General features: G+C 51.8%; 1 protein-coding gene across 1 annotated transcript in view; it reads right to left on the bottom strand.

The window, feature by feature from the left end:
* Positions 1-23,970, bottom strand: part of skia (v-ski avian sarcoma viral oncogene homolog a) — a 54,464-nt gene that overhangs the window by 2,374 nt on the left and 28,120 nt on the right. The window contains exons 3-5 of the mRNA XM_042343694.1: positions 1,411-1,539; positions 837-958; positions 1-263 (exon numbers count right to left, since the gene is read on the bottom strand). Coding sequence (XP_042199628.1) covers positions 1-263; positions 837-958; positions 1,411-1,539 — 514 coding nt within the window. The remainder of the gene's footprint in view (positions 264-836; positions 959-1,410; positions 1,540-23,970) is intronic.

Genomic DNA, 23,970 nt, shown 5'->3' with positions numbered 1-23,970 from the left:
ATCCTTCCCGGCATTCAACTTCGACCTCAGCCTCGGACTCCTTGTCCTCGGGGGGGCAGGCGGCTGGGGTAGGGGTCGGGGCCGGCTCGGGGTCGGGCTGACATTCGGCGGCCGCCCTCCTCTTCCAGGACCTGTAGCTGGCGTGTGCGGGGGTCTCACCGTTGTAGGCGGCCGGCGAGTCCTGTTCGCTCTTCTGCGGGGGGATGGGGGCCAGGGCAACGTTGGGGGCCACGGAGCTCTCGTAGGCTTTGTACACGTAGAAACTGCCGGAAGGGAAGGGAAGCGCAGAGCACAGCAGACATTACACACCCTCGTTAGTCAACCTCACGCGAGTCGGGTTAGTTGGGAACGTACATTTCTGCAACGTACCGAGTTACGTCAAACTTGCACAGAATCGAACGGGAACGTGGGGTGGTCAGATACAATTTTTGGACAGATCAGACAGATCGGCCGAGTTTTACTGTCGTAACAGTAACCGTTCTTACATTTGACGCAGCGCCTTATCACGTCGGGAGGACGTCTCAAACTTCCTGCTTCACAGATTCATGCCAGGCTCCACAGAGCGTAGTGACTGTGTATTTTGCACGGGGGCTGAAAGGATTGCCCTGGCACAGACACCCACGAGGGGCCGAATGGCCTTTCTCCCACCCGGCAAGTTTCTTTTCCCCGACATTACTATGAAGCGCGATGGGAACGCGGCAGTTGGGTTTGCGCCCAGCGACGTTCCCGCAAACAGCCTTGCGGTGATCGACCAAGTTTATCTGTGGTGGGGCGGTGGGGAGGGTGTTGGTATAAAAGAACTTCCCAGTCGCCAAGAGATGAGCGCAGAGCCTTACCTGTCGCGAGGCAGAGCTAGTAGGTGACCAGTGTCCTTTTCACTCACTGACACAGCCGGAGACCAGGGCCGGAAGGCGGACGGCCTCTGCTGAGGGTGCACACAGATACCCCCCAGGACATTCTGCACAAGAGATAAACCACAAAACACCTCATCAACAACAAGTCGCCAGAAACTCACCTCCCAACACCACAGGCGCAGGGGGCTGTCTGTGTCTATGGGCCACACGTAAAATTGGGAACCCAATCATCATACAGAGGACATCGAGAACACCAAATGTAACACACCCGCCCCCAACTCCCCCAATCCTGGACCCCCTGCACCTCAATAATTCAATTGAAAAGGGGGCCTTTCCCCCCGATCTTTGGGGAATCTTCAATATACACCTAAACAGGGCATAGACGCAGGAAGCTGGGTTTCATGTCTTACCCAAAGGGTAGCACAATGCAATGCTCTCTACCCCAACCAACGCCCGCCCCACCCTCGTAGCCTAGACTGTGAGCTCATCAGCTTGCGGGGAATTGAACCCATGATCCCGTAACCTCAAGGTCGGAGCGGGACGAGTCGGGACGTACCTTGGCGTTGGATGCAGAGGAGAACGATCGCCACCATTCTGCCTGTCGCTCTTTCTCAGCTGAGATGTTGATGTCAGACACTGCCTCATCCTGTTTCAACTTCTTAAACACAGTTTGGTCAAAAGGCACCTGTGTGTGTAGGGGGGGGAGAGGAGAGGGAAAGACAAAAGAAAAAGAAAGATGTTAAAGATTACTGCAAATAATAATCCTCGCACTTATAATAAAGAAGAATAATCCCAGTGTGTCCGGGCCGCAGACTGTAATGTAGGTCAAGTGTGAACAGATACCATGGGAGGACAAGACGTCTTAATTATTCCAGCTGTAACCTTTCACCTCCCTCCCACTATCGGGCTCCTGTGTCAATGCCTCCCCCTCCCCTCCCGTTACTGTGAAAGGGTCTGGGACGCTACCCTAATTAAATGCAAGTTGTTGTTGTTGAGTGTGGGCGGGCGGGCAGGTCCCAGACACTCTCTCGCCGCACGTGTCCCGGGCAACGTGCGAGAGTCAGACGGCTTTAATTCACGTCTCTAATTGTAGCTGTAAACCACGCCCCCGCACCCCCCCAAACCACCCCCCACACCACCCAGAACGCTTCCTGTGACTGACTTGATTGCCCAACTGAATGTGAGCCGCACGCAGTCTGATATTTTAATCCCAGCCGGCCTTAATCCGTCTCCATTTATCCCTAACTCGCCCAAGTGGAAGGATTGCCAGACAGGATGAATTAAAGCGTCTACTTCTCCCTCTCTGTCCCCCCACATCCCTAACGAGAAACCCCTCACGCCCACCCCTTGATGTTATCCCCCCCACACAGCGGCTTTATAGCACATTCACATTTCACTGGGCAGTTAAAGGAACCATGCGATCTCGCCCCAGAGCTTGGCCCAGAAAGGCAGCGGGAGATACAGTGCTCTTTAAATCAAACCTAAACCAGAAGAGTGGGTAACAAGGGTTTCTTACAAGTTTGTTATTTTCTCTCGGGGGGGGGGGAGAGAGGGGAGAGCGAGAGAGGAGTGGGTGACACACACGGAGCCAGAGCTGGTGCGTGAGTGGAGCTATATAAACCATAGCTGTCGTCATTGGATTTACAAAGCATCCCTAACGCAGGGCAGTGCCTTGTTGTCTCCTGGCCATGGTCTGGCCTGACATGTCCCCAATCCCCTCTCTATTCTGGGGAAGAAGGCGAGGAAAGGGCCGGGAACAAGCTCCAATGAGAGCCGGTGACCACGAGGCCGCGCGCGAGACAAGAGTACGCTCCTCTCCCTCCTTTATCTTTCTTGAAATCCAGCCAGCTTTCCAGCTGACGCCAACGACTGATAAGTGTCTCTCTCTGGTGAGACGAGGAGCAAGTTCATCGCAAGTATGATCGTAGGCGATTTGCTCGCACTCTACTTTCTGCTCCTCGCTCTTTCATCTCTCCTCTCCACCCATCCCTGTAAACTCCCCCCTCCCCCTCCGCGGGCCGAATTGTGACAAATGCAGATTAGTTTCCAAAATCATTTTGCTCCACCTCACGCTGCAAGATGTTAGGCCTGGGAGCACGTGAAATTTCGGGTCAAAGGAAAGCTGCCTCACTCCGTTCCATCGTTGAGGAATTTTTGGGTGACTTCAAGATCAGAGATTCTCCATTCTCCCACGACTCTCCCGTGAGGGGTGGAGAAAGAGGGAGAGGGGGATTGTCGTTTGACCGTGAGCTCACAGTCGTCGTCCCCCCCCCCCACAAAACGTGTGTGTGTATAAGTGTGTGTGTGTGTATGGGGGGGGGGGGAGAGAGCAAAGCCACCTCCCGGTGACCCAGGAAGCAGAGTGAGTGCGAGAGACTGACTGCACACACAGCACAGACTTCTGTTTGGGATGAAAATACCTCGAGATGATTAACCAACTTCCTGCGCAGTATTTTACAACCCTCCCCGTGACCGCCCCGCAAAACCCTCTTAACTTAAAACAGGCCGTGTTTCTCGGTGCTTTCCTCATTTGAAAAAAAACCGGGTGACAATAATTTTGAAATAATCCGCTCTTCATCCCCCCCCCCCACCCCAATATACACACACCCGCCCACATTAATCCCCCCCCACACACACTGCTCAGCCTCTTTGCAACAACAGCAACAACTTGCAGTTATATAGCGCTCTTCACGTGGGGTAGTGTCTTTACCCCCTCTCTCTCCCCCTTCGAGCTCAGATACACTTCATGCCCGGAATGTTTAAAAAATATACGCCCACACAGCACCGGGACACTTCAGCCAGGAAATGCGGGTGGGGGGGGGGGGTGCGGGGGTGAGGCAGGTCATGTCTGCCACTGCAGGGCCTGCGGTTAAGACTGGGAAGGGCGGAAACTTCCTCTCAAGTGTTGTGAAGCGTCGCTACCGAGAGAGATAGAGAGACAGAGAGAGCATGTGAGAGAGAGAGAGAGAGAGAGAGAGAGATAAGGAAAAGAGAGAAAGAGCGTGTGAGAAAATAGAACATGAGAATGAGAGAGAAAAAAAGAGTGTGTGAGACAGAGAAGAGAGAATCCAAGAGGGAACACGAGAGACAGAGAATGAATGAGAGAGCTAAAGAGATTGAAAATGGGTGTCAAGAGAGAGAGAGAGAGAGAGAGGAGCGAGAGGACATCTGTTGACGACGGCTCCAATCAAAAGAGAAAGTCACAAGTCGTGGTTGTTTTTTTTCCTCTCTGTTTGTTGCTCTGAAACGTCAAAGGACCCAGACACTCAGACAGCCCGAGTCTGTGCGGCTGTGAGTCAGACAGCAAAACACGCAATAAGCACAGAGAGGATGTCTGGCTTCCTGACCCACAGCCGGAGACTCCCTCCAGCCCCCACCCCCCCCCCCCACGACCTCACCCTCCCACCCCGGCTCACAACCCAGCGAGGAGGAGAGCACTGCATTGTCGGGAGGCATCGTCCTTCAGATAAGAACGTTCACACACACACACACACACACAACCCTCACGAGGTTTATACCGATCTGAGCTGCTCGTTCAGGCCGACATTAATCACCCCACGCAGTGTCGGCAAAGAGACAGCAGTTTCTCTCCCGGTGTATTGGCGGCCCCCACCTCGCCCCCCCCCCCCTCCTCCCGACAGCACGGTGGCAAAACAGGTTGAAATCCCCGGTTCCGTGCTGAGTTTGCTGGTCTCGGCCGAGGCTGTCTTTTTTGTGGGGACGGGGTGAAAGCATCAACGCTACTGGGTTGCGTGTGTGTACGTGTGTGGCAGCCGCGTGGGGAGAGGTCAGGCACTGACTGGTGACACTCACTGGCAAAGCTGGTACGTTAGCGTTGGACAAGCCCGTGGGTAGGGGTGGGTGGGGGGGGTGGGGATGGGAGGAAGAATTTGGACCAATTTATAAAGAGTGAGAAAAAACACAAACCAGGTTTGCGATCACAAGAACATGTCCCAAATCGAAGGCACAGCCAAATGGCACTTTTACACGTTGATTTCACCTTCGTCCTCTAACCTACTCTGCCTGGAGGGGCGCCATATAAAGGCAACTTGTTGTTGCTGTAACCTCTATTTTATCCGCAAGGGTTAAAATCTCACTCCGCCCACGCCCGAGACCACAAAGGATCCAGTCGAGGCTCCAGATTTTTTTTATATAGAATTTTAAACAGATGACTAATAGCCATGGAGCAGGCGAGTCTGTAACTGCACTTCCCGAAGCAGCAAAGTCTCGCTGCAAATTATAATCCCTCCTCTGTCCGTCTCTCTTCTCTCTCTGTCTCTCACTTGTCACTTGCTCTCTGTCCATCTCTGTCTCTCAGTCTGTCACGCTCTCTCTCTCTCGCTCTCCATTTCTCTCTCTCTCTCTCAATCCTCAGTCCCAGTGCCAGCTCTTCGGCGACAGAAGGGAAGTTGCCTTTAATTCTCTGAGTGCAGTGCTTGTCTCACCTTGAGGAGTGAGGGAGTGAGCCAATGCAATTTTGCCCTGAAACCTGGGGGGGGTTTGAGGGGAAGGAGGGGGAGGAGGTGAAGAAGAGGGAGAGACGGTTTGGGACATTGTGAGCGACAGACCCCCCTCCTCCTCCCCCACCCCCCCGAGGTTTGAGGAGCTCAAGCATTAGCAGAGAGAGAGAGCGAGCGAGAGAGAAGCCTGGCTCTCTGCCAGCATTCTCGTCTTGGTTAGGAAAGGAAGAGCCAGGCATTGCCGATCAGTAATCTAATGCTGTAACCCCTGCAGCATTGGCAGACAGCCAGGGGCTCAGACTAGTCTAAACCAGGCCTGGGGACTCAGCGCAGAAAGCTCTGCTTCCTATTGCAGTTTGGTTTGGCAGCTCTCGTGTGGGAACACTACAAAGCACAAGCTGATAAGGAGGAGGAAATCTAGCCAAGCTGCTCGGAGTCTCAATAATCCCTCAGCCCCAGCTGATGGGAGTTGATGTTGTGTGTTCCTCTCTGTGTTCCTCTCCACCGTGGGAGGCGGTGTGTGCGAGACCCAGAGCCAAGTACTGGGGGGAGCCCAGCACACTCCCCATGGAGAGAGAGCCAGAGCTCTCATTAACAACACGTGTCTAATAATAATAATTCTTGCATTTGTTATATAGCGCCTCATCACGTTGTCGAGACATCTCAAAGCGCTTCACAGGATACACTAGTACCAAGAGGATTGACTGTGACACTAAAGTGGATTGACTGTGCATTGTGTGGGCGAAACGCGGCAGCCAATTGCGCACAGCAACGGCCCACAAACAGCCACGATAATAATAATAATCTTTGCATTTTGCTACAGCGCCTGATCGCATCAGGAGGATGTCTCAAAGCGTCTCAGGGGATTCCACGGTAAAGTGCAGTAACTATGTATTCATGGGCGAACAAACTGCGTCCCCACAAAACAGCCACGAACGACTGATTTTATCCAGTGAGACGGTCGGCCAGGACACCAACTGGGGGGAGAGATTCTCTCCGTTCTCTTTTAAACATCCACCTCAACAGGGCAGAAATCTGGGAGCTCAGTTAAACATCTCTACATGTTACCTCCGACAATGCGGAGCTCCCCTCCGCCGCCCCCCCCCCACCTCCATCTCTGCACTGGAGCGTCAGCCTCCAGACTCTGACAGTCTCAAAGTCTACGCTGCTGACAGTTCCTTAGTTCTAACCCCCTCCCTCTCTCCGCCCGGCCAGATTTCAATTTAATTAATTAATTAAATAAATTAGTTATGAAGACAGCAATTTATACGGCAGATTTTTTTTACATTATTTATTCGCCGGGAAGTGGGGCTGGGAAGCGAATTAGGATTATAACGTTCTAAGCAGTAATGTGATGGACAGACAGACAGAGAGAGAGAGAGAGAGAGAGAGAGCTCTGCTTACACTGTGTGCACAGGGACTGGTTCAATGCCTCTCTCTGTGGGCACATTTGGCTGCTAATCTGTGTGAAAAGGACTGCTGGGTTTGTAAGTAAGATATTATTCAAGATTACCAACACCTCCCTCTCTCTCTCTCTCTCTCTCTTTGGAAGTACTGAGATACTCTTTCACCTGAATCTACCTCAGAACCCTGCGCTTATACGTTAAAAAAAACATACAGTGATTTTCCACCCTCACAAGACTTGAGTACACCAGTGTGTGGTTCAAAGCCAAATGCAAAGGGGGGCGGCGGTGGGGAGGGGGGGGGGGAGTGTGTCTAATACAGACACACAGGCTTCACAGAATGTGTACATGCGTGCAAGTGTACGAGTGAGGGAAGGAGACAGTGATGGAGGGTGGGAACAAGAGAAAGAGTGAGAGGAGGGAGGGAGGGGAAGGGGAGGGAGAGTGAAGGAGAGAGAGAGGGGGGGGAAGGAGGGAGGGAGTGAGGAAAGGAGATAAGACAGTGAGAGAGGGGTGGATGAAAGATATTTTAAAAGACGTCAGTAAAATAAGACGGGATGTGAAGTATGAACATGGGTTGTTGGGCTGTCACTCAGAGCAGAGTGTCGTCGTCCTTTGGGGATGTGATAAATATCACATCCCCACGTCGCGATTTACCACCTTGCTGTGTGAGGGTCTTTGCCAGCGACTGAGGAGGAAACCTCATCGGCAGCTCGGTGGGTGGGGGGGGGGAAGAGGGAGGAGTACAACTGTGTGGGGTCAGAATTCCCCCGTGTCTCCTCTCATCGTTTTAAAAAACAGAATAACCCGAAATTCTGGAACACTCTCCTTCTATCCCCACTTCCTTCCGAGCTGATGACCTTCTTCTTTGACAGTGCCTACAGCCACCTCTCCCTCCGCCCGGTTCAGTGCCGTGCTCCGCCACTGTGAAGTGCTCTGGGACGCTACCCTGCATGAGGGGCGCTGTGTAAATGTAAGTTGTTGTTGTTGATAACACCAAAAGCCCCAAAGGGGGAGAGAAGAGTAGTTGGGGCGGGAGAGTGAAGGAGAGAGAGAGGGGGAGCGAGGAAGGGAGGGAACGAGAGAGAGCCAGTCAGTCAACCCAATAACAGCCCCCCACAACCCGAGACCTCTCCGCCACTCAGCAACGCTCTTCCCGGATGATTTCAGAAATCCTATCGGAGCTCAGACTCGCCAGACAGCCAATTAGTACATTAGTGTTAGACAGCCTCTGTAGCTGTCCTCAGATATCACCGTCACGCCATCCCTGCACAGCAGACACCGCTATGCGCTCGCAACACAGCCCGGGGAAGGGAGGGAGGGAGGGAGGGAGGAGGGCCGAGAGAGAGAGACAGAGAGAGAGAGAGGCATCCTCTATATCTCTCTGAGCTGTGTCAAGCCACTTTGCAATCAGCTCCCAGTGCACGTGCCTTATCCTCTCTCTCACGTACCTCGGCACACAGCCCGACAGCATTGTAGCACAAGTAAGTGTCTCCCTCCCCCACTCCACCCATGGCAGCTTGCAAACCTCCTACATATATATATATATATATATTATACATAATACAAGCGTTGCCTTTGCTATGGCGCCTTTTCACCTCGGGAGGACGTCTCTGGGACGCTGCCCCGTGGGAGGAGCGCTATATAAATGCAAGTTGTTGTCTGGAAGTCCTTCACAGGATCTCACTGCAACCCGTTGAGCGACTGAGCGTTTCGAGGTCGAGCGCCGCAGCCGGTTTCCGCGACAGTGAAGTCCCCGCCAATGTGAAAGGACTGCGGCGGATTTACGGTGCCTCGTCAATAAACATTTTCAAAGCAATTGACACCAAGTCTAGTGACTAATTTGTTGTCATGGCAAATGTGGCAGCCGGTGATGATGTGTGTGTGTGTGTGTTCCTGTGTGTATGTGTGTGGGTGTGTGTGTGTGGCGAGGGTGGGATAGACCGCTGGCCAGAACGTGCAACTTGTGAGTCAGTTTTAAGCTCATTGTTCGTCGCGAGGGTCACAGGAAGCACAAGGAAGCCAGACGGAAAGGTTGAAACTGCAAACGCTGCACTATGTGTGCCGTACAGGAACTGTCTCTGTAACACACACACACACACTGCCCAGAGCCTCTCTCACACACACACACACACACACGCCCTGCACAGCTTCAAAATACACCCCCTCACCCCTCCGAAAATACACTCTCTTCATACTAGACAATCCCTCGAGTAAGACTGTTCCTCAGCTCTTTCAAAAAAAAAGGGGGGTGGGAGGGGCGGGTGGGCTTTGGTGGTAGCACTCTCTTAACGCTTAAGTACTGTTTATCACACACTTTCCATACAGGCCTGTGTATAATCCTGTTTATTGATCTGTGTATGGTCCTGTGTATAATCTGCGCTGAAGGCCCACGTTAAATCTGGAAGTGTCACCTGCACAAATGTGTACACACACACACACAGCGCTGCAGTAAAACAGCTTCAAAATTCAATTCGACAATCGTTCCAAACACTCGAAGAAGAAAAAGACCCGAAGCCCGAGTCTGGACGGCTCTGTCCGCTCGCACTCGTTCGGGTTTAGAAACGACGGCGAACCCCAAAAAAATCACAGCAAAAACCTATTCCGTTTTGGAGACTGGTAACCCAAGGAGCCCGAAGGGGTTTTACTCTCAGACGACTGAGCAAGTCTGCCAACTCCCAGACTCCAACTCGATCAGACTCAGGCTCCAAAGCCGATCAATAAGCAAGTCAGAGCAGCCATAATATATGAGTGGGGGGGGGGGAGGGGGAATACATCAATGAAAGGATATGGCCTGAGGGCCCGCTGAGTGGCACTGTCTCAGCACGCCTCGTTCAGTCACTCAACTCCCCACTCTGCCTCACAAGGTTGTGCCCCCCCCCCCCGCCCACCCACCACCACCATGTTGGGAGGTTTTAAGGTCACAGTCCAGGCTGACGACCTCTAGCACAGTGGGGGAGGGAGAGAGAGCATTGCCAATGGCACCGTCCTTCGGGTGAGACGGTAAATCCCACTCCCCGTCCGTGCCCTGTTCATGGCGGACATTAAAGGTCCCACGGCGCTGTTGGAAAAAAGGAGGGAGTTTCTCTCTCTCAGGGTCCTGGCTGACAAACCCCCGAAAAAATGGCTAGCAGCACAGGAGTCATTATAACCATTTTAAGCGCTTTGGGACGTTCTCCCGACATGAAAGGCGCTGTATAAATGGATTGGATAACAGCGTATAATAATAACGTGCTCATTAACCATCTCTAAACCCCCCGCTCTCCGCCAACACTGACTCTAAAGCCCAGAGCCGATCTTCAAACCCAATACATAAACACATCGGGAGGTGCAATTATATTGTCATACGGTGGCCAGGTGTGTGTGTGTGTTTTGAGATGATTAAACACTGCACACTATTCCCAGGCTGGGATTCTAACCACAAACCTCCCCCCGGTGGGACTGCTCTGGGCTTTAGAGTCAGTGTTGGCGAGGAGAGGGGGCGGGTGATTATTGTTGTTGGGACTGGGCGGTCCTCTCCTCTCCCTTGGGCTCCTCCAGCTCCCTCCCTGCCCGCAATTTCCCAAGGTCCCAGCCACAAGCCCGCCGTTGCCAGATTGCGATTGGGACAGTGTGCGTACGGGGTAGGAAAACGTAACAGCCGATGTAGGCACAGCAACGTCCCGCAAATAGCCGCGAGGTGCTTGATTGAACACGCAGGGGTAATTGCGAGAGAGAGAGAGAGAGAGAGAGGGGCTGGTCCAGGTAGATTAAACACAGCTGTTTGTTTGTTTGGTGGCAGAATTTATATATATGTATGTTTATATAAACCACCGTCACTGGTTGGGGATGTTACATTTAGCAGCCCGGGTCAGAACAGACACCTGTTTGCTTACGATGAAGACTGCTTGAAGCAGATACCGTAATTACCCCCACCCCGCCCGCCCCCTCTTGCCTCCGCCTCATCAGAGAGTTAGAGTAAGAACTCGCAATAAATAAGTACATAGTTACTGCTGTGTGTACAGATACAGTCCCTGCTCGATCCTCTTGTATGGGACGTTCGATCTCTCCCCCTCCCCACCACCACCCACTCCGTGATGGCAACACTCTCCACCGTTTGCTCTTTTACCTTTTAAAGAAAACGCAGGGAATGGACAGAGGATACTCAACCCCATCAGCCCTGACCACCCCCCAACCGCCCAAGATTGTTCCTTCCACTAAGATCTTAATGCCTCGTCTCGTGGGGTGGGTGACCTCGCACACGAGCTGCTCACTTCACCTCGGACGGACAGACAGACAGCAGGTTTCCTGTTCGGAATAGACGGTGAGCGTGTGCGAATGCTCGGAACTCTGATCGTGGAGTGACGCAGAGAAGGGAAGTGCTCCTACATTGCAGTAGGGAGTTTCTCTCTCTCTCTCTCTCTCTCTCTCACACTCACAGCCTGTTCCGAACAGGAAACCTGCCTGTCCGAAGTGCAGTGAGCAGCCCCTCCTGACACGTTGCTCACAAGGTGCTGGTTGTGAGCAGCTGTCCTGTCTGTTCTGGACTGCGCTGTCTGGTCTGGTCTGGTCTGCTCTGTTCTGTCTGGGCTGTGGTCCTTGACGTACATTGTACCATTCACCTCAGACAGGAAAACCCACTGTACCTACAACCAGCCACCTTGAATGCAGGCGGAGGGCGGGAGAAGGAGGAATGCACAAGCCCGGAGCTTTACCGCACATTTAAATTCACAACCAGACTAGACACGAATGTTGTCAAACATTCGCTTCCAAATCACCTGCGGGCTGGGGTGTATCTACTGGAACAAATCAGCTCTCTCTCTTTCTCTCTCTCTCTCTGTGTCTGTTGCAACAAGAGACCCGATTGAAAACCTGTTTGGCGTCTCAGCCCAGCCCAGCAATCCCGCTGCCCAGCTGAGCGCGAAACATTTCCCTCCCTTAGAAGATCACCGACTCCCTCCCACAGTCCCGCTAATCTGCCCCTCATTTCGTTCAAGATACGCCTCCAGAACCTAACGTTGACTTTCTGCTCCTTTCCGACCATTACCAAGCTGTGACTATCCGTGCGTGTGACCGTGTGCACGTGCGTGTCCATATGTCTGTGTTCGTGTGACTGTGTGCGTGTCACTGTGTGTGACTGTGAGTCTGTGTGTATGTGTGTGTAGCTGTGACAGTCAGACTGTTGCTCAGCTGTGTGCCCTCCAAGGAGACAGTGCAGACTGTTGTGCGAGCGCGGATGCCGGCCCCCTGCACCAGGTCGGAGTCTGTGCCAGGCGCCGTGCCCAGGAGCTGGCGGAACGCCCACCCCTCGTTCCGAGGAACAAAAGGCTGAGAGGAGGGCCAGCCACGGCCCACGCTCGGCGCTGTCACTCCCATGCCTCGCTCACGCTTTCTGACCAACCCCTGCCTCGCCCCACCCCCGGGATCCGGCAGCTGAAGCCGATGATAATGCAAACCCTCTGCGAGGCTCAGTCACGTTCAAGGTCCCACAACCCCACTCTTCATGCTTCGTAAATGACCAAATGGTCTCTCGAGAAGGTGACCACCAGCGGGCCCACCCACCCTGCACTGCCCCCCGTCCCGTCCTATTAAATACTAGGCATTACACCTGAAAGTAACTCAAGTGTGCGGAACACACACACACACACGAAGACACTCACACATCACTCTCTCTCTCGCACACACACTCACTCTTGTGCAAAGGCACGCCAACACACACATCAATCTCTCACTCACACAAACACTCTTGCGCGCACGCACACATAGATAGGAGAGATCGAGGCTTAAAGGGTTACGGGATAGGGCGCGAGAGAACCCGTACAGACTGGATGGTCCGATTGGCCTCGCCCTACACCGTGAATGTCCACCATTGTATAAAGGTGTCGGTCGATACGGCTGGGCTCCACCGTCTCGAGAGACCATTTGGCCGTGAGTTGAGCAGAAGTCGAGAGCGTTGCTTTATCGAGCTCTGCTCTGAGCGGGGGGGGGGGGGGGGGGGGGGGAATCGAGACAGGAGGAGGAAATGTGCTCAGTAGACTTAGCTCCCTCTCGTCTGTTGCTCTTCCACTAGCCATCATCGGTCAAAATCTTTAACTGGGTCGACGCTTAATCCTATTAGAGATTATTATGTCAAGTCCTGAGGTGCAGCGCCCAATCGGAATCTTAAACCAGCCAAGCCTGCAGTAACCAACAACGGGCGTGGGTGAGGAGAGGGGAAATGATTGCATCAGATTAATGTACAAATCTGGTACATTGCTTTGGACAAAGTAAGACGTACATAAATGATGCGTAGAAAGAGAGCAACAGCACGAGAGAAAGAGAGACCCAGAGTGAGACAGAGCGAGAGAGAGAGAACTCAACAGAGAGGCAGAACGAGAGCGCGCGCGCAAGAGTGCGACAGACGACAGAGAGAGCGCAACAGAGGGAGACAGAGCGAGAGAAACAGAACGAGGGTGAAAGAGAGAGCGCGAGAGAAAAAGAAAGCGTCTCAATCTGAAGAGAGTAAGAGTAGCCACATGTTCCTTCTCCACATTTTTTAAGACAACTCAAACCTGCTGCATGTCATGCATTTCTTCAACCACCTTCCCCCCCCCCCACTTCCCGCCCCTCAACCCTGCCGCCTCCGTAAAGTCCTGTCAAAGGTTCCCTGAATGAATGCTAATAATAATCCTTACATTCAATACAGCTCCACTCACTCACTCACTCACTCACTCACTCGGGAATACGTCAAAGCTATGAAGTGCTTCACAGGATTTCACTGTAAAGTGCAGTGAGTGTGTGCTTTGTAGGCAGGCGCATAGCAAAGTCCCCAGAAATAGCCTCCCTCCTCCTCCCCCCCTCCCCCCCACTCTCGGCTCCCAGCACTCTTGTCTGCCCCCGGACCCCCTTGATTAAAAACATCATCAGAAGCCTTGTGGCAGAGACCCGGTGCCGTGCGGAGGAGTGCGGACTTATTAGTCTCAGCAGAGACAGATCTCTGTCTGCCTTTGTGCAGCTCAGCTCAGCTCAGCACACACACACACACACACTGAGCGCAAAGGGAGCCCGACTGAGCAAGCCTGAGCCTGCCCAGCGTGACGGCGGCCAGTTCACTGCCCCAACCTCTCCTCAGCCCGCGTTCGAGGCTGGCTGTGAGCTGGGCACCAAGCTGACTTGGGGTGGGGGCCGAATCCCACCATACCCTTCCCTCGCACTCAACACCCTGCCCCACCCCCCCCCACCTTTCCCTCCACCCCCAACGAAATGAACACATTTGACATTTACTTTATACACACTCTATACACATCATATAGACACACAGCCTTTCACACGGGAGGACGTCTCAAAACGCTTCGCAGAATTTTACTGGGAACGTGTAGTGACTGTGTATATTGTAGGCAAAAGCGCACAGCGACGTCCCTCAAACAGCTGCGAGTGAGTGAATGAGTAACCAACTTGTTCCCAGACCATCCGGTCGATCAGTTCCTTACGAATGAACTGTGAGAGCAGACAGTGCTGTTTAACCACCCTCCGCCTCTCTCTTTCTTCCCTCTCCCCCCCCCACCTCGCTCTGGGAAGCGGTGCTGACAAGGGCAGCCTGACCCTATCCCTGGCCTGTCAGGTGCCAAACTCTCCACAGAACGTACATTGTGTTTCTCTCCTTTCATCCTTGAAAAAGTTGCCTGGCACCAACTCCCATCTGCCGAGCGCGCGCTCCCATTGGCCGCCCCAGTAGTTTCGAGGCTATAATTTAGGTGATAATTGGCGTATTAGGGAAATAGATGGATTTTTAATGTTTTCGGGCCTGGGCGTGGCTGAGATAAGACGTGTAAGGCCGTGGTGCAGAGCTGCTGGCTGCCAATTGCTGTGGCTCATTAGCCGGGGCAGCACCTCTTGCCAGCCTCAGGAGATTCCCAGGCTCAACCTGCCCCAGCTACCCACCTTCCGCCCTGCCCAGAGGAGCGCATGGTTACCAGAACCGAGGCTTTACTCGGTCCTACACAAACAACATGTCCACCCCCGCTTCAGGGTCATGACAGTTGTGTGCCCTAGGCCTTCTCTCTCTCGCTCTCTCTCTCTCTCCCTCCCTCCTCATCCCAGTTGAGAACTTTTGAGCTCACACAGTCAAGGCTGACGCTCCAGTGCATTGCTGTGGGGAGCGGCGTATTATATTGTCGGAGTTGGGAGTGAGCGAGAGAATGAAGGAGGGAGGAAGGAAGGGAGGGAATGAGGGAGAGAGAGAGAGGAAGGGTGGGGAGGGATGGAAGGAGGAAGGGAGCGAGTAATATCCACAAATGGAAAGGGCTCCTTTGCTCCCCTCGTTTCCCAAATAATATTACAGTAATAATAATAATAATGATGGGAATGTATTGAATCGCTGCGCTGGTTGCGAGGGAAAAGGCTGATGATTGAAGATCTTGCCAAGTTTCCGTCTGGCTCCCAGGCCCTTTTATTGGTTGGGGTTTTGCTGGTACACAAGACATCTGGTTCAAGGAGAACGCTATCAATTATGGATCTCGCGGACAGTCTCTAGTGATACTGGAAGGGTCTGCGATTGAGAATGTGAGCGAGCGCGCAGATATGTGTCAGGCAAGATGGTGGGGGGGGTGGAAGAGAGGTGGTGGAGAAAGTGGGGTGTTGTGATGAAGAGTGTAGAGGAAGGAAATGGTGGCACATTTCGGCTAAAGGAAATGTGCTTTAAATGATCGGGGAACCAATTAACAACAACTTGCACTGCCCTCCACGCAGGGTAGCGTCTCAGTGCGCTTATGGATTAGTGTGTGGGAGCTCCAGGCCTTTTCCTGAATCCTCTCTCATGCTCATTCTCCTCACCCAACGAGGAGCTCTCTCTCTCTCTCTCTCTCACACCCACCCAACCCCCTTCTCTCCTGATGTCACAGCTCAATCAGCCGCTCATACCCATCAAATGTGTAATGTATAACCCAAGACAAACTTAATCATCATAAAAATAACCCATTTGAGGCGTCAGCCTGGCTCGCTTCTTAGGGCTCTTGCCTCTTGAGTGAGAAAGTTGTGGGTTCAAGCCCCGTTCAACGTCAGGGTCTGTTGAGCTCACAGTCTGGGATTCTCTGTCAACATGGGAGTTGAACTGAATTAATTGCAAGGACGGTGGGGATGATGTAGGGGGTGTGTGAGGGAATATTGCGAGAGAGAGAGAGCGAGAAATCACCAGGCAAAAAAAAAAAATCGACCTTAACAATTAATAGAGGCCAGGAATCTCTCCAGGGAACTATTCGGAGTTAATAACGTTCATATTATAAAGTTTATTGCATCCTCTCCCCCCCCCGCTTCTCCCCCTTCCACGCATATTAAAATATATATCTATAAGCACTTCTTATGCAAAATTCCACTTGTTCTTATCCCTGAGAAACTGCCTTTTAAGATTTCATTTACAATTCTTCCACATCATTTGCATATTAATTACACACAGTACCTCGGTGGGGCTGTATCCCCCCAACCCCGGGACTGTCTCTCTGACTCCTCTCCCCCACCTTCCGCCCCCCCCCACCCTCACTCGATCATTCAAGATGAATGCTCAATCGCAAAACAGTGTTTGGTGCGGGCTGGAACAAGACACACACACACACCCGCACAAACACACACACACACACACACACACACACAGGGTAACTCTCTCTCTCTCTCTCTGATTCTTGGCAAGCTCAGTTCTATTGTGCATGACTGCATAGCCTCCATCCCTGCTTGTCACCACAAATGATTGTGTTTTTAAATGACTCTTTAACGAACAAAATATTGAAAAATGTTTTAATCAATCCAACCAACTCCAAAAGCTTAGGAAAATAATACCGAGATGGCGAAATGCAATTACGGTGCTTTACCTTTTTTGTTTTGCAGCCAATGTTTTTTTTTCCCTCTATTGCCCTGGCTCGGGACAACCGGGGTGGGGTGGGGGGGGGGGGGGTGGGTGGTGGAATAGAGAATCTCTTGCCCTCTGGTATATCAATGCTCTCTTCCTCCCCGCCAGTTCATGACTTGGGGGGGGTGGGGGGAGCAGAAGAGAGATTTAAACCCACATCTCTCCCCCCTTCTTCCCCCACTGCAACAATGCAAAGCAACAACAACAGCTCGCACTTATATAGCTTTACGCTGCAAGGCATCTCGGAGTTACTTCTCAAATGCGCAACTGAACCAGGGAATCAATAATAATAATCCTTGCATTTGATAGAGCGCCTTTTCACGTTGTTGAGACGTCTCAAAGCGCTTCTCAGGATACACTGTAAAGTGGAGTGACCTTTGAGTGTGGGGGGAATTAGGGGAGTGTAACTGGGTGGACAGAGGTGGTTTATACCACCACACAGGGGACTCCAACTGAACAGGTTAAATCCACTGCATTGTCGCCTACTCCACAAACACACACAAACACACACTTCCACACTTTGTTTTCGTTGTGTTTGGCTGATGCGGAGAGTGGCCGAGGCGACCGCTATAGGCTGAGAGCAGGGGGCGGGATGCCAGTGGACTTTGTGAGATTTTCCTGGGATTTCTCCTCGGTGGGGAGGGGTGGGGGGGGGTGTTAGCAGGTGATACATGTTTGGAGAGGTCGGGCTCTGATTCCTTGCAACACACAGTCCATTTGATTTCACCCCTACCCACGCCAGCAAAGAACACTCTACTCTTTCCAGGAAAGTGTCCGTCTCTTCAGAAAAGCTTGTCGCTGTACTTTACTTTGAACAGTTCAGAGAAAGCATGTCACCCATTAACTCAAAGAGCATCTGTCAGAAGGGCCCGGGCGAGGGGAGATCGAGAGAGAGAGTTTGCTCAGAGACCTCTATAGTATCTCCTCTGTGAGCAGAGCCTGTAGTTTAGACTCTCGGCAAGCTGCCGAAATCCACTGTAGAGGGGCGATGGAGTGTTAACCGGGGAATCACAGGCCAGTTATATGTATACCGAGGGTCACTTCCCTTTAACTCCCCTCAGTCCCCAGCCCGTGCCACAAATACACACGGCTCATCTGAAATCTTCGCCCACAAAATGTACAATATATTCTGTGAAGCGCTTTGAGACGTCTCAAGACGCGATGAGGCGCTATACCAATGCAAATACTATGCAAATAGTATTATTATATATTATTATCCGAAAGTAACCCTCTCCACAACCCCCAAAAGTATTTTTGCGGTGCGACAGAATGAGCTTGGGGGGGGGGGGTGCAGTCACATAATACGATCGCTTTCAACTGATTACTTGCTGGAGCCAATCAGGACCTGCCCCTCCCTGCAAAGCGCTGTGTGTGTGTATGTTTGTCTACGTCTGCATCCGTCTGTCTGTTGTCTAAGTGTGCGTGTCTGTGTGTCTGTCCAAGAGTGCGGTTGTGTGTGCGCGCGCGTCTGTGTATCTACGTCTGCGTGTGTGTCTGTGTCCACGTCTGTGTCTGTCGGGCTGTTCTGTAAACAAACTCTGACGAGTGTTGGAACCTGACCTCGGGTTGAAAGGTAATTTAAGTTGTCTGTCAGTATTAGTTCGATGGGGGTGGGGGGGGGTGTTGGGAAAAGAGAGAGAGAGAGAGAGAGAGACAGAGAAGAAAGGGAGGTTGTGAAATGAAACCTCCTGCTGCCTGAAGCTGTCCTGCGATTCACACCCTGAAACCCAGGGCTCAGATTTCCAGCCAGACCATGCTCTCTCTCTCTCTCTCTCTCTCTCTCGTCTCTCCCCCTCCCTGTCTCGCTCTCTCTCTCTCTCTCTCGTCTCTCCCCCTCCCTGTCTCTCTCTCTCTCTCGTCTCTCCCCCTCCCTGTCTCTCTCTCTCTCTCGTCTCTCCCCCTCCCTGTCTCGCTCTCTCTCTCTCTGAATGCGCCACTTGCTAGTGTTTACCTCCATGGCAACCGTCAGAACAGTGGAACCCAGCCAAGCTCCAACTGGACAAACAGTGACGATCAGCTCTCGAAACCAGAGCATTTAAGATTCCTTCCACCCTCACCCCTCACCCCCCGCCCCACACACACATATGAAAAGGAACTGGCCTCAAAGACTCCCAACTCCTATGTTTGAAAAGGGCTTCTGTTCTCCTAATCCTTGTGCACAAACTCCCAACGCGTGGTAAAAGCAGCACATTTTTTTTTCTCTCTCTCCCTCTCCGTTTTCTCCTCTCTCTTTTTTTTCCCCTTCGCTTTCTCCCTACTTTCTTTCCTCTCACTCTCCTTTCTTTCCTCTCTCTCTCTTTTTTTTTTGCCATGCCTCTCTCTACTTGCTTGGCTGTTCGCAGGAAACTTGCCATGTGCTAATCTTCGCCTGCGTTCCCCGACAAAATAGTGACCCCACGTTACAGTAAAATCCTGCAAAGCGCTTTGAGAGACGTCCTCCTGACGACAAATACGCGGTGCAGGGATTATTCAGTATTTTCCATTGGGTCTCTTCAGCACCCCCACTCCCCCTCCCCACAATTATTCCAAACACCACAGTCACCACAGCCATCAACTTGAGCTGAGGGGCACTGGAGAGGGGGAAAAAGCGGTGAGGCTTCCTGTTCCTCCCCTCACCCACTGAGATATGCCAAGAATTTGCAGAATCTCTATCATAAGTGACTGTCCATTTTTCCCTGGAAACACTGGGGGCGGGGGGAGAAAGAAGAGAGAACCCAAGGACATCCACACACACTCCCCACTCCCCCAACACACCCCCCCCACCCCCACCCAAACACACATACACACACACACACACACACACACAGGCCAACTTTGCTCATTCTTCCTCAAGACAGAGTGAGTAAGGACTGGGAGCCGACAGAGAGTAAGACTCAGCCTCTTTGAGAGAGGACATAGAGGAAGGAGGAGAAGCTTAACAAAGAGCCTCCTGGAATTCTTTGCCCAGAAGCCCCGCAAGGCTCACTGAAGTGATCCCGGAGGAGCACAGAGACCCTCAGCCCAGGTATCCCTGGGAGGATGGAGGGTGGGTGGGGAGGGGGAGACAACTAGACGGGTTGAGGCATTGGGAGCTGCGAGGATTATACCAGACGTTCAATGCATAAAGCCACATTGGGACCCATTCCAACAGATTTTCCTCTAATCACTGGAAGTATTTATGTAGTAGCACCACATCATTTGAATAGAGACGACAACAGGAAACAGCAACGTGTGTGCAGTGAAGGTGAGGGCATTGTCCTGAGATTGTCCAGACGCCCTCTGTGATTCGCTTTATTTAAAGCCGGTTTAGCCTTACGTAACAGGGCCCCAGCACCGTGTACGTTCAGACTGACCCAACTGGAGATTACGCCCCGAATCCCAAGAGCCAGATAAGAAACATCTGTGTAAAACATTAATCCGTTCACTGAACTCCACAGCTCAATTTATTCAGGAGAGACTGTAATCCGCGAGGCGCGGACCGGCACACACCAGGCTCACTCAGCGATTGCTCTCGCTGTACGTACAGCCCAGTGCTGCCTCCCCCGCTCTCCCCCTGTGTGTGTATCTCAGCCTGGCGCAGTGCTAACACTCTCTCCTCGGGGTCAGAAGGTTGTGGGTTCAAGTCCCCACGTCGGCACTTGGAATCACATAGTCTAAGGTGACACTCGGATGACATTATCGGAGACGCTGTCTATTAGATGAGACGTTAAACTGAGCTCCCTATCTGCCTGATCACGTTAAAGATCCCATGGCACTATTCGAAAAGAGAAGGGAAATTCTCTCTCCCCCATCACCATCCACCGGTCCTGGCCAACAAATCCCCCAAATAAAATTGGTCGCTCACTCCACGGCTGTTTGTGGGACACTGCTGTACGCAAACTGGTTCACCCACAAAGTACACAGTTGCTGCACTTTACAATTAATCCTGTGAAGCGCTCTGAGAGATCTCAACGACATGATAAGGCTCCATGTTAAATGCAAGGATTATTATCATAATAATAAGTTATAGAAGTAAAATTATTATTACTATTATTATTATTATTATCCCCTCTTTGGACGGTCCTGTGTTGTGACTCGTTAGTGAACCCTGGGTCAGTTTGGTTTAGACAGTTCGATCCCCCGCCTACACCCCTGAGTTTCAGGGTGAGACGTGGCTGATACTCTCAAATGCCCCCAAACTGGTTTTTTTCATCCCATTTGTCAACAGTTGCCGGGTGCGCCACATAAACACACTCCTCCGCATCCACTTGAACAAACACAAATACACCCACACTCGTGTGTCTCAATTGTGAGCTCTCACACCCACACCCACATGGACACCCCTTCCCCACCACCGCACTCACGCATGGGTAGGCGCGCGCACGCAACAAATGAGTCAGAGGTTTTCAGAGCTGCAGAAAAACAGCCTCTGGTCAGAGAGCGAATTTAAGAATTGTGTAACTGCGTCTCGAAGCAAACTTGGTGGTCGGGACTCGGATTCGCCACGTGGAGAACGGTCACTTAAAACACGGTCCAAGTGATAATCTTTATCGTCGTTGAGACGTCTCAAAGCGCTTCACAGAATACACCGTAAAGTGGAGTGACTGTGTATTTGTGGGCGAAACGCAGCAGCCAATTGCGCAGAGCAGAGTCCCACAACCAGCCGTGGATTGAGCCACAAAATTATTATTTTTTTCTTGGGGGAAAGAGGGATTATTAACCCCCGGAAAAACGATCAGCGAATCGACTAACAACCCGGGTTCCTACTTACTGCTAGTTAAACAGAGGCGTGTGGAGTAAGGAAACTTGCCTAACATTTCCACAGAGGGAAGTGTGGGGGGTGGAGGAAGGGGTAAACCTCGCCTGATTTCACCCCTGCCCTAGAAGTAAAATTCCTTTCGCCATTTTCTTTCCAATGAGCTGTCTCCCGCAGTCCCTCCCAATGCAGCTGCAGTGCTTGTTAAGCAGAGGAGGTATTTCCTGTGTTTGCCGGGGCTCTGTACATTCCTGGCATGCTGAAGCGCTGCAGAGTGGGATGATCTTGGCTCTCGCCCAAAAGCTCTGCTTTAGAGATGAGGGGAAAGTCTGCAGACTTCAGCGGCGCTGGCTGGCTTGGCTTGTAATACAATCCTCCATCAGTGCGGGCTCACCACCACCACTCACTCACTCGCTCACTCGCTCGCTTCGCTGTCTGTACAATGATCAAAGCCGGGTCAACTTGACACAGATTTTTTTCTTGATCGCTTGAATAATTTTATATACATTATAAATAGGCCAACATCTGTATATTATATATAACATCAATATATATATATTACACACATCTATATATAATATAGAACAGATATATATATATACATATTTATACATGTTATATATAGATACACTTCTATATATTCTGTATACACAAGTATCAAACAGACATATCTATATTCATACAGACATATCTACACACACATATATGCTTTTGCTCCCCATTATATGACCTATATATTTGAAAGTGCAGTTTACTGCTCAGACTTCAGTCTCTTGGTAAACCAGACTTGTACAGAAGTCTTCAAACACAGTCACTACAGTTTACAGGAACTCCTGTGGAAACACTTGGGAGAAATCCTCCTGATGTGAAAGGCTCCGTATAAAGGGGACCTGGAGGACATCCTGAAATGCTTCACGGGAACCTGCGGTGCAGTGGAGTTACTGTGTGTTTTGTGAGTAAATGCCGGCCCTCAATTTGCGGACAGCATCGGCCCCACAAACATGCTCTGGGATGCTCTACTCTCCCCCATCTCCTCTTCTCCTCTCTCCGTCCCATCTCCTCCGCTCGCTCCCTCCCTCTATGATACGCCAGGGTTTATACCCAAGTTTATCTCTGCGCCACAGGAGCCCGAGCGCGGAATCCGCTCCTTTAATTCTTTCACATTTTCCCCCATTTCTCCTGTCGAGCAGGTTAGAGCCACAGTCTCTGGGTCTGCCTCACTCTCTCCTTTCCTCCCCGAGAAAAATCAAGACTCCCTATTTTTTTTTGCTGATAAATGGCTTGACCGACAGGCACGCCAATCAATCCCTTTGAGGGTATTAATCAGTCCTTATCCCAGGACTACTTTAGTCATTAACGATGCAGTGGGGTGCGAGCTTTGGCTGAGCGCTCGGTTACAGCTTAACGCACTTAAGTGTCTGTGCAATCGCTTCACACAGCAGCTCTCAGCCCCAACAGCCATGATACACCAGCTGGAAACGGGACAAGGAGGAGCGTGGAGAAGAGGAGGGATGGAGAGGAGAACACTCGTCGCCAATCTTCTGCCCTCCCTCCTTATAATAATAATAATCCTTGCATTTGATATCGAGCCTTATCACATCGTTGAGATGTCTCAGAGCGCTTCACAGAGAACATACCGTAAAGTGGATTGACTGTGTATTTTGTGAGCGAAACGCGGCGTCCCCACAAACAGTCGTGGATTGAGTGACCACATTATTCGTTCCCTCCCCCCTCAGCCAATTCCATGCTCGTGGTTTGGAAAGCGCCACCGGCTCGCGGCTGTGCGCTCCGCACCCTTTATGCTTTACTGCACTCTCTATCGCGCGCGTCCTGGCACAGCGGAGGCCCAGGCCGGAGCAGAAGGAGAGACAGTGGCTGGCGGGTCCGAGAGACGCAAGCAGGTGTCAGCCAGGTGGGACTACACAGCGGAGGCGACACCTCCCCACACCGAGCCCCCTCCCTCCCCCCAACATCCAGCCTGCTTCTCTCTTCCTCCCCGTCTGCCCGGAGCCCTGCTTGATCCATGCATGGGCTCAACCAGCCATCTGTTTAGTCAGCACACGGCACAATAGGGTGAAACACTAAAACCCCTGCACACAAACACACACACACAGACCATACAAGCTCTGTTACCTGCCACTTTCTCCCTCAAGACCACCCCCCCCTCCCCGCCCCGTTCACGCCTATTTGTAAGGATGACCCTGCGCAACATTGACCGCCTCGCGCTCGCCTCTAGCACAAAAAAAAACTCACGGCCGCAACGTCAACAACAACAATTTGGACGTTGTTGGACAGCAAAGCTCACAGCTTCTTTACGAGGGAATTCATTCAGAGCGGACGTTAAAAATCCCGAGGCGCTGTTCAAAAAGAGAAGGAAGTGTTTCTCTCCCTCCCCCCTGGTGTCCTGGCCGACAATCTCCCTCTCCCCCACCCCCCTCCGGATAAAATTGATCACTCACTTCACGCTGATTTGTGTGTGTGCGCGTGCAAAACTGACTCCCGCGCTCGCCTGCAAAATACAAAATACACTGCACTTTACAGTAAAAGAAGCTCTCCACGAACCCATCCTGACGGAAAATGAAGGATTATTGTTGTTATGTTACACTGATGGAGATTATAATAATCCTTGCAATTTGATATAGCGCCTTTTCACATCGTCGAGATGTCTCAAAGCGCTTCACAG

The sequence above is a fragment of the Callorhinchus milii genome, unplaced genomic scaffold, assembly GCF_018977255.1.
Source record: "Callorhinchus milii isolate IMCB2004 unplaced genomic scaffold, IMCB_Cmil_1.0 Scaffold24, whole genome shotgun sequence".
Lineage (NCBI taxonomy): Eukaryota > Metazoa > Chordata > Chondrichthyes > Chimaeriformes > Callorhinchidae > Callorhinchus > Callorhinchus milii.
This window is presented reverse-complemented; position numbering and strand designations above follow the sequence as displayed.